Below are 14,481 nucleotides of genomic sequence, written 5' to 3' on the forward strand. Positions count from 1 at the left end.
CTCCATGATGGGCCTTTTTTCAGGCCTTTCTGGGCATGTTACAATTTTGATTATAGATTAATGCTCAAAAGTTCATATCCCTCTTTTTTTTTTCCTTTAAAGATTATTAGACCTTGCTAGTTAGAGCCAGAATAAAAAAAAACAGCAAAGAGTCAGAACACAGAACTGGCATCAGCTTATCAGCAGATTTCAACTTCCAGCTATGCACTGAAATAAGCGCATGATTTTTAACACACAAAGCAAGCCACATTGTGACAGTCACAGCTCAGTTTCTGCAGCAGCTCGGTTTCTAGAGTCCTTTTGAAATTGTCATCTGTAGCTTTCTGTGCCTTTAGAGAATCTTTCTTTTAAGTCCATTTGCATATATATGTATGTATGCATATACGTCTGTGTGTATATATATAAACCAGAAGTTTTCTTCATTTCCAATTTTACTGTAAAATAAAACTAAGATCATAAATCAGAGAGTCAATGACGACTATACTCCAGCACTAATAACTTGCTATTAGACATTCCATGCCTTCACTGCTTTAGCGCCAGGATGTTACTATTTTTTTTTTTAGCTAACAACCAGCAAGTGTAATGACTGATAACCAAATACACTGGAAGCACAGAGTATAGCATGTGGATGAATTTAAGATACTAAAGGAGAAAAAAGGTGAGGAGGGAGCTGCCTAGAGAGATTATCCCATGATTCCTCAGCACAGATACTTCCTGGATGGTAGGTCCGTGAAGTTCTTAGTTGCTGATTATTTAAATAACCTAATTTATTTCTTAATTTTTCAATGATCAGTTAAATATGTGAGCATTTGTCTGTGATTGCTATGTGCCCTTACCTAGTGAAAGTTTTCTCCATGGGGTAAAAATGCTTGAAAGAACAGTTCATTGTAAGTCTTATGTTTCATGGCTGAGAAGCAGCACTTGTTTCTATTTCACATTTGTAAGAAGAGCAAGTGTTTTTCAGTGTCACCTGCCTCACATTTGGGAAATATTTGAACTTTCAGTGGAGCAAATGATTCTTTTCTTAGTTTCCTCTGCTCCCCTCCATTATTTTTTAAGGATTCCAGATTTAGACCAAGAGGGAATTAAATTCACATGAAATCCCATTCAACTGTGCACTGGTTACCCACCAGCCACAAACAAGGCAAGACTTAACACATCCAGAGCCAAGGAGCCGCTCTGGGGAACCAAGGGAAAAACAGATGCTCCTCAGTCTGAGGAACAAATTTGAGCTGTTGAAGTGGAGCCAGGCTCCTCTATTCCGCCAAACAGAATCACCACTGAACACGTATGATACGCTAAAAACAAAAGCCACACCATGAGCTTGAACTAAAAACAACGTAAAGACTTCCCAGGGGCTTCCGATAGGATTTAGACCAAGCCCTGAAAGCTGAGAGGGAATGACTATGCTAAAAGTCAATACTGGATTTCCACCATGGACATGAATAACTTGGCATTTTTCATGGCTAATTTACTGTTTCAGCATATTGGAGCTGTCTTATACCAGTGCTTTATTCTCTAGGTGCTTTCCTGGAAACTTCAGTTAGTGGCTAGGACTTCTTTGGGTTTGATACTGCTCTTCTACACAAGCAAAAAACCCCCTTTGGCTCTTGTCAAACAAGTAAACCAGCCAGATTCCCGTGGAATAAGGAAGATAAGAGATGGAAGATAACACATGGAAGCCACAAGAAATACAACTTCACATTAAAAAGAAGAGTGCTTGGTGCTCTAAAGGCGTCTTGTCTAAAATCACAGATTTACACAGTACTTTAGTCTTTGATTCACTTGCATAGTTCTCTTGGTCTCATTTTTATATGGTACTAAAGACACGGATGTTAAAATCACTGTATAATCTTGACTTCTTTCCCAGCAGGAAAGGAGCAAAGCAGACAAATGCAACTTTGGCTCAAAGGAAGATATGCCTTTGCCAACTCCCTTGAGTTTTGTTCTCCCTATAATACCCATCATCTCCCTTTTCTTTTTCTTTTCTTGACAGAGTAGTTTGGCTAATTTGAAGATAGAGTTAAATGTAATTAACTGGTCCCCTAACAACAGCGTGCCAATTTAATTGGTAAAATTCCCTGTAGGGAAGGCATTTAATTAGAATGATTGAATCCCTGTGAGGAAGCCACTGTCAGTGGCAAAACAAAACCCCTTTGCTCAGCACTTGCACAGTTTTGGTTTTGCATTCTCCCTTGTTTAAATGTTCTTTATTCCTCCAGGGATGACAGCAAGTCGTCCCCCTGTCCCACAACTATCACAATCCCATGGGCTTTAAGCACTGGGGAAAGTCTGGGTACACATTAAAACCAGTGGTAGGAGTCAGAAAGGAGAGTGTATTGTCCAGACGATAGATGCTGAACACCCAGCTTGAACTAGGCTCAGCTACAGTCTGAGCCTGTCAGAAAAATCTGGTTCCAATTGTGGATGCTCTGTCCTGCTGAAAACTCTGCCACGTGTGCTACTGCTGAGCCCCACAGTTCAAGAGGGCTTTTAATGTTGAACAACTAAGAGGTGAAACAGAGGTATCATTTAAGTGTCATTTACATATCATATTTTGAAGAAATAATTTTAATAGTTTTAACTCTATCTTCTGCACTTCCTTACAGTAGCTATGGGTCTGCCTGAATGTTCTCAGTGCCACAGGCTCCATTTTAATATTGGGTTTCTGTACACACATCCATCAGCTGAAAAACAAGTCCACTGCATTCCTGGAGGTATTATCACAGTGAGACCAGTCCCAAGAGACTCTCTCTTAGGCAGAAAGAAATTAGCAAGTAAAGTATTATGGAAGAAGCCCAAGAACAATAGAGGTATTTGCACAAGTACTAGGGCACATGCCCTAGTAACACATCAGATTTCCTTCTCCTCTCCCATCGCTCCTCAGTAAAGCTGTTTTTCAAACTCTAGCTAAAAACCCAAACAGCAGGAATGGAGAACACATGCTGGGAATACCATAGCCTTTCAGAGCAAAGGGCAGACCAAACTGTTGCCATCCCTTTGGTCCCATGGGACCAGAGATACCTCGACACTCTGAAGAGGACTCAGATCCCTGCTGTTGTTATAACAGAGCCTAAGAAAACCACTTCAAGGTGAGGTCCCACAGTGCAAGGCATCATCTTTGCAGACTGCAAGAATTGCTACCCTAAAAACTTTGTAACCAGTGATGCATTGCTGTGAGCCCTAAGAGTCAAATTCATATCAGCAGAACCAGAAACAGACACTATATATCCCAGTTCCCACTCCAAGGCCCAAGTGTCTATACCAGAGGGATTTTTGAAGTTGCCTATTTAGATATAAGCAACAGATGAGGCCTGGGGTTTTTTACTGCTTACAGAGCATGGATGTGAGTTGTTCCAAAACGCTGCAGTAATACTAGGAATATGAATAGAAAGAAGGCTGTGGGGACTTTTTTCCCTTATGTAAAAATTTATCTGATGCATCAAGGTAGAAATTGGAAACCACTCAAAACCCCTGTAGAGAGAGAAAGTAATTAGAAAACTAAGGATGCAGTGTGTGCACTCTGCTGACTACGACACAATATTATTAGAAAAGAGAACACATTATTAAAAAAATAGATCAGACTCAGAGCCATATGTGCTAGCTGACAGACAGACATCGTTAGTGATTGTGTCTGTGGGACTACACCTCTACTCCAGTAACTAGATTCTGCAATCTTTACTCAGGCAAGCCGTTTTTCATGCCAGCATCTCCAGACAGCATTTTGGCCCAAGCAGGGGACAGAAGAAAGCTGCTTACGTACACACAATCATAGCTGAGGCTCCTCACAGTCTGTGTGCTCAAGCACTAGGCGACAACAAACCTCATATGCACCAAACCTATATATAAGTGATGAATGCAGCAGAACATACAGGCTGTTTTTTAAACATGTTTCCTCAGTGGCCTCTGGCTAGATTATGCTTAAGTTAAAAGAATGACCAAGTGTGAGCCATGCAACATGTCTCCATGCATTAAGAAGTGACAGCCCCATCTTACTGGAAGAATTCCTGGTCTGAGATAGTGCTTGTGTGCAAGAGGTGGTTGAGCCCTGCATGCGCAGAATCGCTCGAGCAGTTCATTTCTCCATCCTTTCCCTGCTTGGAGGCACTGAGCCGGAAGAGGCTGGAGCAACGCAGGGCAAGTTCCAAAGCATCCAGCCAGCATCGGCCTGTGAAAGCAAAAGAAATTATTTAAGCACAGGAGAGTAAGAAAGACAATTCATGCATTGCTTCACAAAAGCTTCCTGCCTGGAAGTAAAGCTCATTATAATTCAGGAAGTCACTGTGTACAATAGTCTATTTTTCATATATATAATCTCTAGGTTACCTTGCCAGAAATGGTGTGTTTTAGAGGCTGCATAAGTGATACATCTGCATGGGTAACACAGTGGGAAGCTCAGCCCAACTCCCTCTTTCCTAATAGCATCTCTTCCTCTGATCTCCCACAAACTGTTCACGTCCCCTTTCTGATTTTGTCCGAGATGCTGGAAATGTGTACAGGTACGGTGTTTTCAAACCACCTAGCAGCTCATGTCTGCAAGTAATACACCCCGAAAACACGTTCAGCATTTGGCATCTCCAGCACACACCCTACCCAATCGCAGGGAGATACCGATGCACTGCGCTGTGCAGGAGCCCCTGCTTGGTTTGGGATCACTAACTACAAGCCGGCTCAGGGGTCCCACGCAGGGTGTAGTGATGCAATAACAACCACCCTGAACAAAAGCCAGCATGATCAATACTTGCCAGAGTGATTAAGACTAGAGGGAGTTGTTTGTCAGGCTGTCTATTTTTCCTCTTTCTCTGTTTTTTTTTCCCTTTTCTCTATTCCTTCTCTCTGCCCAGTCCATCAGAAAATCTGGTTGGAGCATCAGTTTTTCTTATCTTGTCACAAAAAATCTTTACCTGAAGGGTCTACTTTGCAAATACCAGAACCCTATAAGCAGGGCACAGAGACGAGACAAACTGCAGCTCCTATGCAGAGCCTCACTGGATTTTCTGAAGGCCCGTGTAGGTCCCATAGGCAGGCAGCAAAGGAAAAGCACAGGAATCCAAGCTGACCCTTGGTTCCTTTTGCAATGATCCATACAAATCTGCAAAGCTGTGTACCACCACAATGCTGGAGTCGCTGTATTCTTGGAAGCACCTGAAAATAGCCTGCTTCTGTAGTGCAGTCATTAATGAGGCCAGGACACCTGCAAATTGGCTGAACATTCAAGAATTGAAGTATCGAGAGAGTTATCCTCTAATTTCAAGCATGTAAAACAGAGCTCTTCATTACATTCCTCTGAATATATTTTGCAATAATTAGAATTGTGCTTGAGAGGCAGTGAAGAAAACAAAAGGATTTTGCTCTAGCAATGCCAAGTGCTGCAACAGGTTTTCCCTGGACCACATTCACGTCTAGGTCCCATTTGGGAAATGTTTCCATTACATTCAATACTATCACACCCTTAGCGTCAAGCATATGCATAAACCTCACCGGTTCTCTAGGGCAGAATTCCCACCAACTTTGATATGACCAAAATTTGGCTCTTTAAGAAGATCAACAAGAATTTAAAAAAAAATCCAGATCATATGTATATACAGAAATGTTTATAAATTTGAGTAGCTTTCAGTGCTTGCTTTGATACAATGCAGCAATCAGTAAAAGTGAGGAAAAAAACCCAAAACTTTGAAGAATTACACTTGAACACTGAGCCACAAACACTGCAGAGCCCAGTCATTTATTCTAATTTCATCCCATAAATTCCTTCAGCATCAGCTTATGATTTAATAATAAAATCACACATAATGGTTAATATAAGATTAGGAAGGTCGAAGGCTGTTGGAATTGATTTCACGCTATTTTGTATTTAACAAATATTCTTGCATTAAGGCTCTGCATGCAGAGATTTATTCCCTTCTCACCATGTGGAGGATTTGCATGGATAACCTATTAGAGTGAAAGGCTGTGCTGAGCACAAATCCACTTCCTCCTACATATCCCCTCTCCCCAAAACCCAGCAAGATGAAAACCTGTTTCAGGCTACTCCATACAAGGCAGCACACTCCTGCTTAGGCTCACCTCCTTTGACTCTCCTCTCTCTTTACCTTTGCTTTTCTTTTCCTGTTCTGCAGAGTGAGGACTGCAGGATTTGACATTTGGAAATGCTGCTTATGTCAAGATATTTTTATATTCAATGGGCTTGTAAAATCAGGTACTTTGACAGGTAGCTTGATTTACAGAAGCAGGAGCACTTCGGAGCAGTAACGGAGGTCAGCTCCTCAGCACCCTGCAGCACTCATGTACAGACATTATCTTATGATGGTTACGGCACCACACTGGCCACGTTTATGCTTTCTAACAAGGGTGGCAAGGGTGACCCCAAACTCTCCCTCAGCCACCTCCCCTACCGTGCCCCTGCAGCCCGCCCCTCCCTGGGGGTGTAGGCAGAGCAGGCCACACTGGCCACAACCCCACAGGCAGCTTTCTTACCGCCCGCCCCCCCCGCCACTGCCACAGGTATTCACTAGCACTAACATGAGCTTACAGGCTTGGCCAAACCTTTGGGGTCCACCACGTTACCAGAGGAAACTTCTGCATAACGTATCTAGGTTTTTTAACTCTTTAGATAACTCCGTGGAAAGGGTTATGAGTAACTTGAATCTTTTTTGAAACCTTATTCAAGGAGACTAAATTAAAAAAAAAAAAAATTTTTCATTTTAATACTCCAAGGCAGAGACACAAAGCTTTAGAGGAACTCGCTGTGCATTAGCAGTCAGCATTACTTGTGCCCCACAGAACACAGACACGGCATCAGTGTATGCCCTTGTATTCATTTCTAACAGAAACTGAATTCAAGGGACGCACAGCAACCCCAAGCTAAGAAACAGGCCTTCAGCCATCAGGTGGTGCTGTGAACCCAAACAAATATATGCCACAAAACCAGACATAAAATATGGGATTTCCTCTGCAAATGAAAAGGTTACATTCTCTGCAAGTCAACAGTGTGTTAATTGCAGCCTAACACCATAAAATTATACCCTCTCAATTTCAGGGATTGCACACAAGATAAACGTATTTCATTGCTAAAGGCCTTCATGAAATGTTTTTACATTTGAGTTATCTTGTTATTGAGTAATACTCTATTGTGAAAATGAAAGCATCTGGATTATTTAATTGCTTACCTGACAAGTCTACTCACTCCCTCAGGAACTGCAGAAGGGGAAAAATGTATGTGGTCACATAATTAAAGGCTGTCATGTATAGTGACAGTAGTCTGGATAAAGCCTTCATAGTTACCTTAATTCTTACATTGTCTAATTCTGAGTGGTTGACTCAAGTAATTTTTTTTGTGTGCAAGGTAATTAGATTACAGAAAGGTGCAAAATGTGGGTTCTTTCAGAGAGGAATGGCAGCCCAATATGATGCATATAAAGGAGGCAAAAAAGAGCTGCGAAGGAGTTACAATGGTATTCCTTTAGAAGGTTTGAGTTTTTTAAAGCTGCAATGTAAAACACTGCAAACAATTATCAGTTATAATTTTCCACAAATTGTGGCTTAAATCAAGCATGTTTAAATTCTGAACAAAAACTCAAGAGCAGAATCACCCCATAAGACTTTTACTCTATCCACCACAATGATTACTTCTGGACAATTTCTGCGGAGATCATATTGTCTCAAAAATACCTGCATTACCTCCTCTTGCTTGGGAGCTGTGAACTAAGTATTCCCTTTCACTTGTTATCTCTGAGCTTGACCCCTTCTTCACTGTATTTAGTATTTTGTCACTGACTTCCAAGGGGCAGCGCATAGAGTAAGCTCTGGCTCTTCTATCCAAGATAACAGTTCTCAGCGAGGACAGTAACAGGGAGGAATGACACCCCACATAGAGAAGATACCCAACTCTGACGTGCAAAGTCAAGTCCAGCTAGATCACTCATACTGGCAGTCAGCACGAGGAGGACATTTCATATCATCCATATTTCGGCACCTGAACTGGTCATGTGGGCAGGTTGCCCAGCCACCTTTGGCTCCCTCCAGGAACAATGGGGAAAGAGTGAGACTCTTCGACAAGGATGTTCCTAAAGTGCCCAAAGTGGGTGCCCTATCAGAGTGCTAGCACTAACCTGGGTTCCTGCTCTCTTTTGTAGCTGCCTCTCTCCTTGTGCTGATCATTGGTTTCAATATCCATTCCCTACATCACTTTAGCAATTATGATCACAGCGTCTGACATGTGACAGATGTCCTGGGAAAGTGGGATGTCAAGAGGAACACATCTGCACATCACTCAGCTGTGCTCACTGAAAATAGAAAAAAAGAAACAGAAGTGTCTTCTCTGAGTAGGCCTGTAACTCTTTTTTTCTGTTTTATGTGTTTACAGTGAAATGACGACAGCCATCAGTGACAATTTGAAAAAGGAAACTCTTTAAAAAATTAGTTAAACACAGCTGGGTTCCAAAGTTCCTTCCTTCTTGAAAGGTTTGGGGGGAAAAAAGCTAATAAAGGACATGTGTTGCCTTGACTTTGCAAAAACAAAGCTGAATATGCATACCACATATGTTTTGAAACCTTCTGTATGCTTTTTCCAGGCCTTTTTGGCTCAGCAGGCTGGAAAAGCATCCTGTAGTCTTTTGAGATGACTCCTGCAGTACAGTTGCACAAATGGGAATGACTACAGCTCCTTGCAGGATGCTTCATGGGCCCACAGGGCACTGCTGGTACCATGCGGAAACTTGGAGGCTGCAAGGCTGCACAGCAGCAGGCACACACTCGCACCAATTCTTTTTTTCACAGAGAAAAGGAAGTACTAAGACCAAGTGACAAAACCCATTTATTCTCCCCCTTGGAAAAAACCCCACAAAAAACAAAGGTTGCTTATGCTGCTAACCCAGGCACAGTTCAAGGAGTACCTTGAGTCTGTCCTAGTCTTTGAACAGATCTAAAATTACAACAATATCCCACAGGAAAAAACCCCAACCAGGCAGTATTGAATACACTAAGCTATTCAGCTTTGGAATTCTTTACGGTCACCATGATTTCACCTAGAACAATTAATAATTTGACATGCCAAGTCTATCTGCCACGTTTTGCAACAGCCGATCACAGAGGAGCCAGCCAATGTTCTCTCAGCACTAACCAATAACAAAAATCTGCTCAAGATGGAATCACATTGTTGCACACCAAAATCTCAGCCTGGGACTATACTTTTTTTCCATTACATTCTTCTAGCTGCAGAACAGCTGGGATGAATCTCTTACCAATTAAGACTTCAAAAGCCTCACACCTAGTAACCATACATTCCTCCAGAGAGGTATCAATAAGGGAATATTGTTCTTCTCGAATTATTAAAGTTATCCAGTTTTTGGCCTTGTGCCTCATACTTACAAGATAGAAGCTTTTAAAAATCAATCTGAAGTAGACCGTCACCTGAAAATGATGAATTCTTGCTCAAGTGCACACAAATCACAAATGATGAGGAAGAGGCTGATTTGGTTCAGCCAGTGAACATTAAGGTCATTGTATTCAGCTGACTGCTTATTTTGCTGTACCACTTGGGTGCCTGTGTGCATGATTTGGCTGTCAAGATGCAAGGATGCAATCCCTCAATTAGCTGCAGGTGTAATTTATGCACCAAGCTAAAGGAAGTCTGGTTGCAAATGCCTGGATTTTAAACTGCTATGAGAGGTCTAAGGAATATAAAGAGCAGACATAAAGCTGAGAAGGTAACTTCTATTTTTCCCAGTACTGCCAGGATCCAGTGATATATTTCATTGTGAACTTGGTTTCAAATTGCAATCTTCCTCCTGGATCATTGTTTCTGTGTGTGACCCTTATTTCAATAATCTAATTTCCTCCCCAGATCAGAGCATCCATTTTGGGGGAAGGGCCAGATGCCTAGCAAAAAAACAACAACACTGCAAGCCAGACCATCAGCATTTCCACACAACTCCATCCACATCAAGCAACGGAGACTCCCTGAAGCATGCCTGAAGGAGGGGACAAACACACGGAACAAAATGTAAGCGTGGTTTACAATCCCACTGTTAAGCCTTTAACTCTTGCTGACACTTTGAATTCCCCTGGTAACCCCTTTGGTGGCAGTGCGCATGGCAAGGTGGAGATGTGCACGATGAGATTTAAGCAGGCGATTCAAAATGCTTAGGAGGTCTGGGGCACCGGTTTGGAGATCTCAGAGGGGCAGCCCCAGAATGGTCTGTGCAGGAAGCTCAGGACAGGTTTAAACTACAAATTCTAAGCCACTCATAGCATAAATCTGAATGCATACACAGTCACTGGTTTGGAAAAAGCAATTTTCTTTTCTGAAACTGGTAAGAATGAAAGACCCTGTGTTTGTACAGGTTGAGCCCTGTATGCTGACGTGACCTTCCAGATGTCTTTAAAACACATCACAAAGCAGACTGCTGCTGCAGTCTGTGAATGTTAAATATACTGTAGCTCTGAGGTGGTTCTGCAGGCTGCCCAGAAGTCAGGATCTTAAATCCTACCAACAGTCTGCCACAGATGGTACAGCAGAGAGGAGAAAAGGCATTCTGAAATGCTGAGAGAAAAAGTAGGCCATGTAGCTGCTGATCATGATATAGTTGCCTGGATAGCAGAACTGTACATCTAACATATGCTGCAACTCAATATTCCCCAGCAAGTCAGAGGCCTCATGAATTACTGTTAAATTTGCCAAATGCTCTGTTGTTCGTTTTCCACTAGTAACATGGGAGACTGCATTAAGAAGAACATGGTCAGGACACCTCATCAGAGACGCTGTAGATTCACACAATATTGCATCTACAGAGGAGACACGAACATACTACAAATATATGCTAACATTATTCAAGTGACCAGATTCCACCTGCCCCATTTGTGTCAGCTAACTTAGCTCATTTTACCTTAATCTCCTGTCTCTCTTGACCATAACTGCATCCTGTATGTTTGTGTTAAAGAAATTAAACAAACTCAGGCACGCTCTCTTGGAGATGCCTCTTTACAATAGGTAAAGCTATATAACAGTCTACAACGATTTCAGTAGTGTCTTCTGGGCTTAAAATCAAATTGTATTAACTGCAAAGTACAAGCTGTAATCTTCTGCAGTTTATACAGATTTCTTTAAATGTAACAGTTTCTATTCCTTGTGTCCTTGTCTGCATATGTTTTACACCACCTACTGACATTAATACCATTTCCAAGTCACTCATCTCCAAGTGTGACACCCATGTATTTGGCATTTGTCAGCATGTCTACACTGCTCAGTGGAGCAGATACCCCCAAACTGCCCCCATGAAGGCTAACTAACAAACAAAAGGAGCATCACACAGTCACCATGCCAGGACAGCTCTTGTGTTTGGGAGGGATGCTAGTTTGAGTGTACGAGCTGTTCTTCCTTCTTGTCTGCAGATTCACATCCTTCCCTTCCTGCACAAGGCACAGCCACTTCTCACAGCTCACTGACCTCAGCTGTGAAGTCAAATACTCTTATTCAGCTGAAAATTACACCATTTTTCATGCTAGTATTGCTGGTGCAATACTGTATCAAATTTTTTTGTGAAGTCCACTGTTAAATGGACAGATCCCAAAGCTTCACATCAGCTGTCACAGTCACCTCCTCAGACTCCCAGGATCTACCAGGCATAATGTGGGTGCTCCAAGCCTGTACAGGTGGTTCTACGGCATTGTTAGTGCCGTTCAAGAACATATATTATTTCATTTTTAACCAAAGGCCCTAGTTATTTTCTACATACATGTTTACAATATTTGATTGAGAGGTATCTCAGTTCCTCCTCCTCCCCTTGATCACATTAGCTTTCCATCTAACCTTAAGACCCTACTGCAGAGAAGCAGCAAAGTAAAGGAAAATCCTACTAATTCTAAAGTAAGTCTACTTTGATCTGCCTGGCCTCTGCATGCTTCCCAAGAATCTGGGCCAATTTCTTGGCTTTAAAAATACATTCCAGTAACTCACTATTTTAAACTCTTAGGATACCAGAGCCATGTAATAATTCACTGGGCAGAAAGCTTCCCACAGGCATTTAAATATTGAAAATTCTCATGTGCCAGATATGGTCTTTTTTTCTTTTTCAGCATGTGGTGTATGATGCAGACAGAGAGATCACAGCTAGCAAAGTCTTACCTCTGGCGATTTCTTGGGAGCTATTGCTAGCTTGGGATTCTTTATGGGTAAGGTTAGTTAGAACAAATATAAAGCTATTCTACTCCACATAACTGGCCTATGGCAGTTGTCATAAAAAGAGAGAGTAGAAGTTTAGCCACAGGTCTCTTTGCTAGGCTGGCTTTAAGGTTTAATCATTAGGTTTCCACCAGAATGAAAGTTTTCATTTAGAAGATAGCTGAAATGCCATTAAAAAAGTACTTAAGTACCTTATGAGACAGCAATTTGTCTTGAACACATACAATGACCATATTGGCCCCTTTGCACATTTTCTAATTAAGTTAATGGAAAGACAAGTTACATGGATCTCTAAGGAAATAATAATTTAGAAAATCTGGATTGATAGAGAGTTGTTGAAGCTATCTGGTTGCCTAAGAACTCTATGGGACTCTTCTGTATAGCTATTCCGCAGGCTGACTATATAACCAGGGTTTGAAATGCCTGTAATTTAGCAACAACACTTCTTTCTTTCTCCCCAAGAGACTATTGTATCAATCTCTTCCTTACTAGACAAGTGATATTTGGAGCCGGGTTGGAATCCTGTATTCCTTTATACAAATAAGTTGTACTGTCCCATAAGCTACAAAAGCATAGTATTCAAAGAAATAGATGTGTTTCTATGGCTCTATACAAGTTCTAGTTATTTTCATATCATTTCACTACATTGGCATCTGCAAGCAGCTGTCAGTGTCAAGACTGTTTCCCTCACTATGAACAGCCCTCTTTGCACAGTAGCAGGAAGAACAGCAGACCAAGCCTGTAATGAAAGAAGGTTTCCTCCTATTCTAAGTGCATCTAAGTAAAAGGTGCATGTGGCATTGTCCCATTTCCAGCCTTAAGAATATGTAAAACTTAATCACTGGACCAGAAGGACACCACTTTCAAAGCCTACTGTGCTCCATAAAAAAAACCCTTGTGTCCTTAAAGTTACTGTAGATGAGACCCAAAGGAGCATGTGGGCTACATGAGCACCCTTGGTGGAGTAGGTGAAAAATATCCGTGAAATGAAGTCTGGGTTAACTTGCTATGGTAAAAAAAAATTTACAGTAATCTGAAGGTCAAATGGAATGAAAACATGTTTTTAATCTTCTTATCTACTTATAAATCACTGATATTTTAGGTTTGCTGAAGTCATTTACAGAGATTTTCACATAGCAAGCTGGCATGTCTGTTACATATTGACCTAAATTTACCTTCCATAATTTTGTGAATTCCCAGAATGGTATTTTACATGTGGAGTCACCAGCACCTGGGCCTGCTATACTGTAAACCATGGTACAGCAAGTTTACAGGAGAATTCTGTTGGTTGAGAGACATCTATCAACAGTTCTTCAACACTACTATGTCATTTTCCTCCAACAGATCCCTACCTAGTGTAAAACATAGGCAGATAACCCACTAAAATCTCTGCTGAACTGTGGAAACAGTTAAGCCACCCTCTCATCACAATTTTGGGATCAACTCCTTTCATCCTTTAGTATATTAGGCTTTTTGCCCCAGCTATAAGCCTAGGTCCTTCCTCCACACAAATGGCCAGAATGGTGGCTGTTCAGTGAGGAATATGAAATGTGCGTGTAGTCTGCTTGACCTATTCTGACCATTGCTAATGAATGGCATCTCAAGCTGGGTAAGCCGCCATTTCTTCCTTTACATACCTTTTTTTTTTTTTTTTTTTTGCATCGACCTATTTTCTCAACTAGCACAGAGTATGCAATCTGGACAAAGCAAACTAAGTGCAAAACTTACCATCTGATTCGGAGGCTGCTCTGAAAATCAAGTAGCTGCTGGGAAGAGGCTGAGTGATCGAACCAACATTTTCTCCCTTTGGGCCCTGGAAATGCACACAGACAAAAAGACGTAAAGCACTGAAGATGCAATGGACCATTCAACGCCTCTCTACCCTTCCTGGGCAGAGTGTGTATGTTTGCGATAGGAAAGAAGGAAGGAGCAGATGGAGTAATTTAGAGAGACTCATTAGTAATCATGATATTGCTGCTGCAGCTCCAAAGCAGTAATGAACTCTGACGTAAATGGGGCTTGCTCTAACCTATGCTCAGCCCAAAACCTACTCTGTTTATTCAGATCCTCAGGAATGGAAGAATCTCATTCCTGTCGCTTGGGACAAAAACAGTGAAATATTTCACAGAATCACAGAATCACTAAGGTTGGAAAGGACCTTCAAGATCATCAATCCAACCATTAATCCAGCGCCACCATGTTCCCTAAACCATGTCCTGAAGCACCACATCCACACGTTTTTTGAACACTTCCAGAGATGGCAACTCCACCACCTCCCTGGGCAGCCAGTTCCAATGCCT

At 41.7% G+C, this 14,481-nt stretch overlaps 1 protein-coding gene across 1 annotated transcript in view; it reads right to left on the reverse strand.

Moving 5' to 3' along the window:
* OSBPL5 (oxysterol binding protein like 5) overlaps positions 1-14,481 on the reverse strand; it is a gene marked incomplete at its 3' end in the record, with an annotated part of 142,154 nt that overhangs the window by 23,608 nt on the left and 104,065 nt on the right. The window contains exons 8-9 of the mRNA XM_082000852.1: positions 13,910-13,994; positions 3,997-4,168 (exon numbers count right to left, since the gene is read on the reverse strand). Coding sequence (XP_081856978.1) covers positions 3,997-4,168; positions 13,910-13,994 — 257 coding nt within the window. The remainder of the gene's footprint in view (positions 1-3,996; positions 4,169-13,909; positions 13,995-14,481) is intronic.

This window comes from Phaethon aethereus (genome assembly GCF_964289735.1).
Source record: "Phaethon aethereus genome assembly, chromosome: 5".
Classification (NCBI taxonomy): domain Eukaryota; kingdom Metazoa; phylum Chordata; class Aves; order Phaethontiformes; family Phaethontidae; genus Phaethon; species Phaethon aethereus.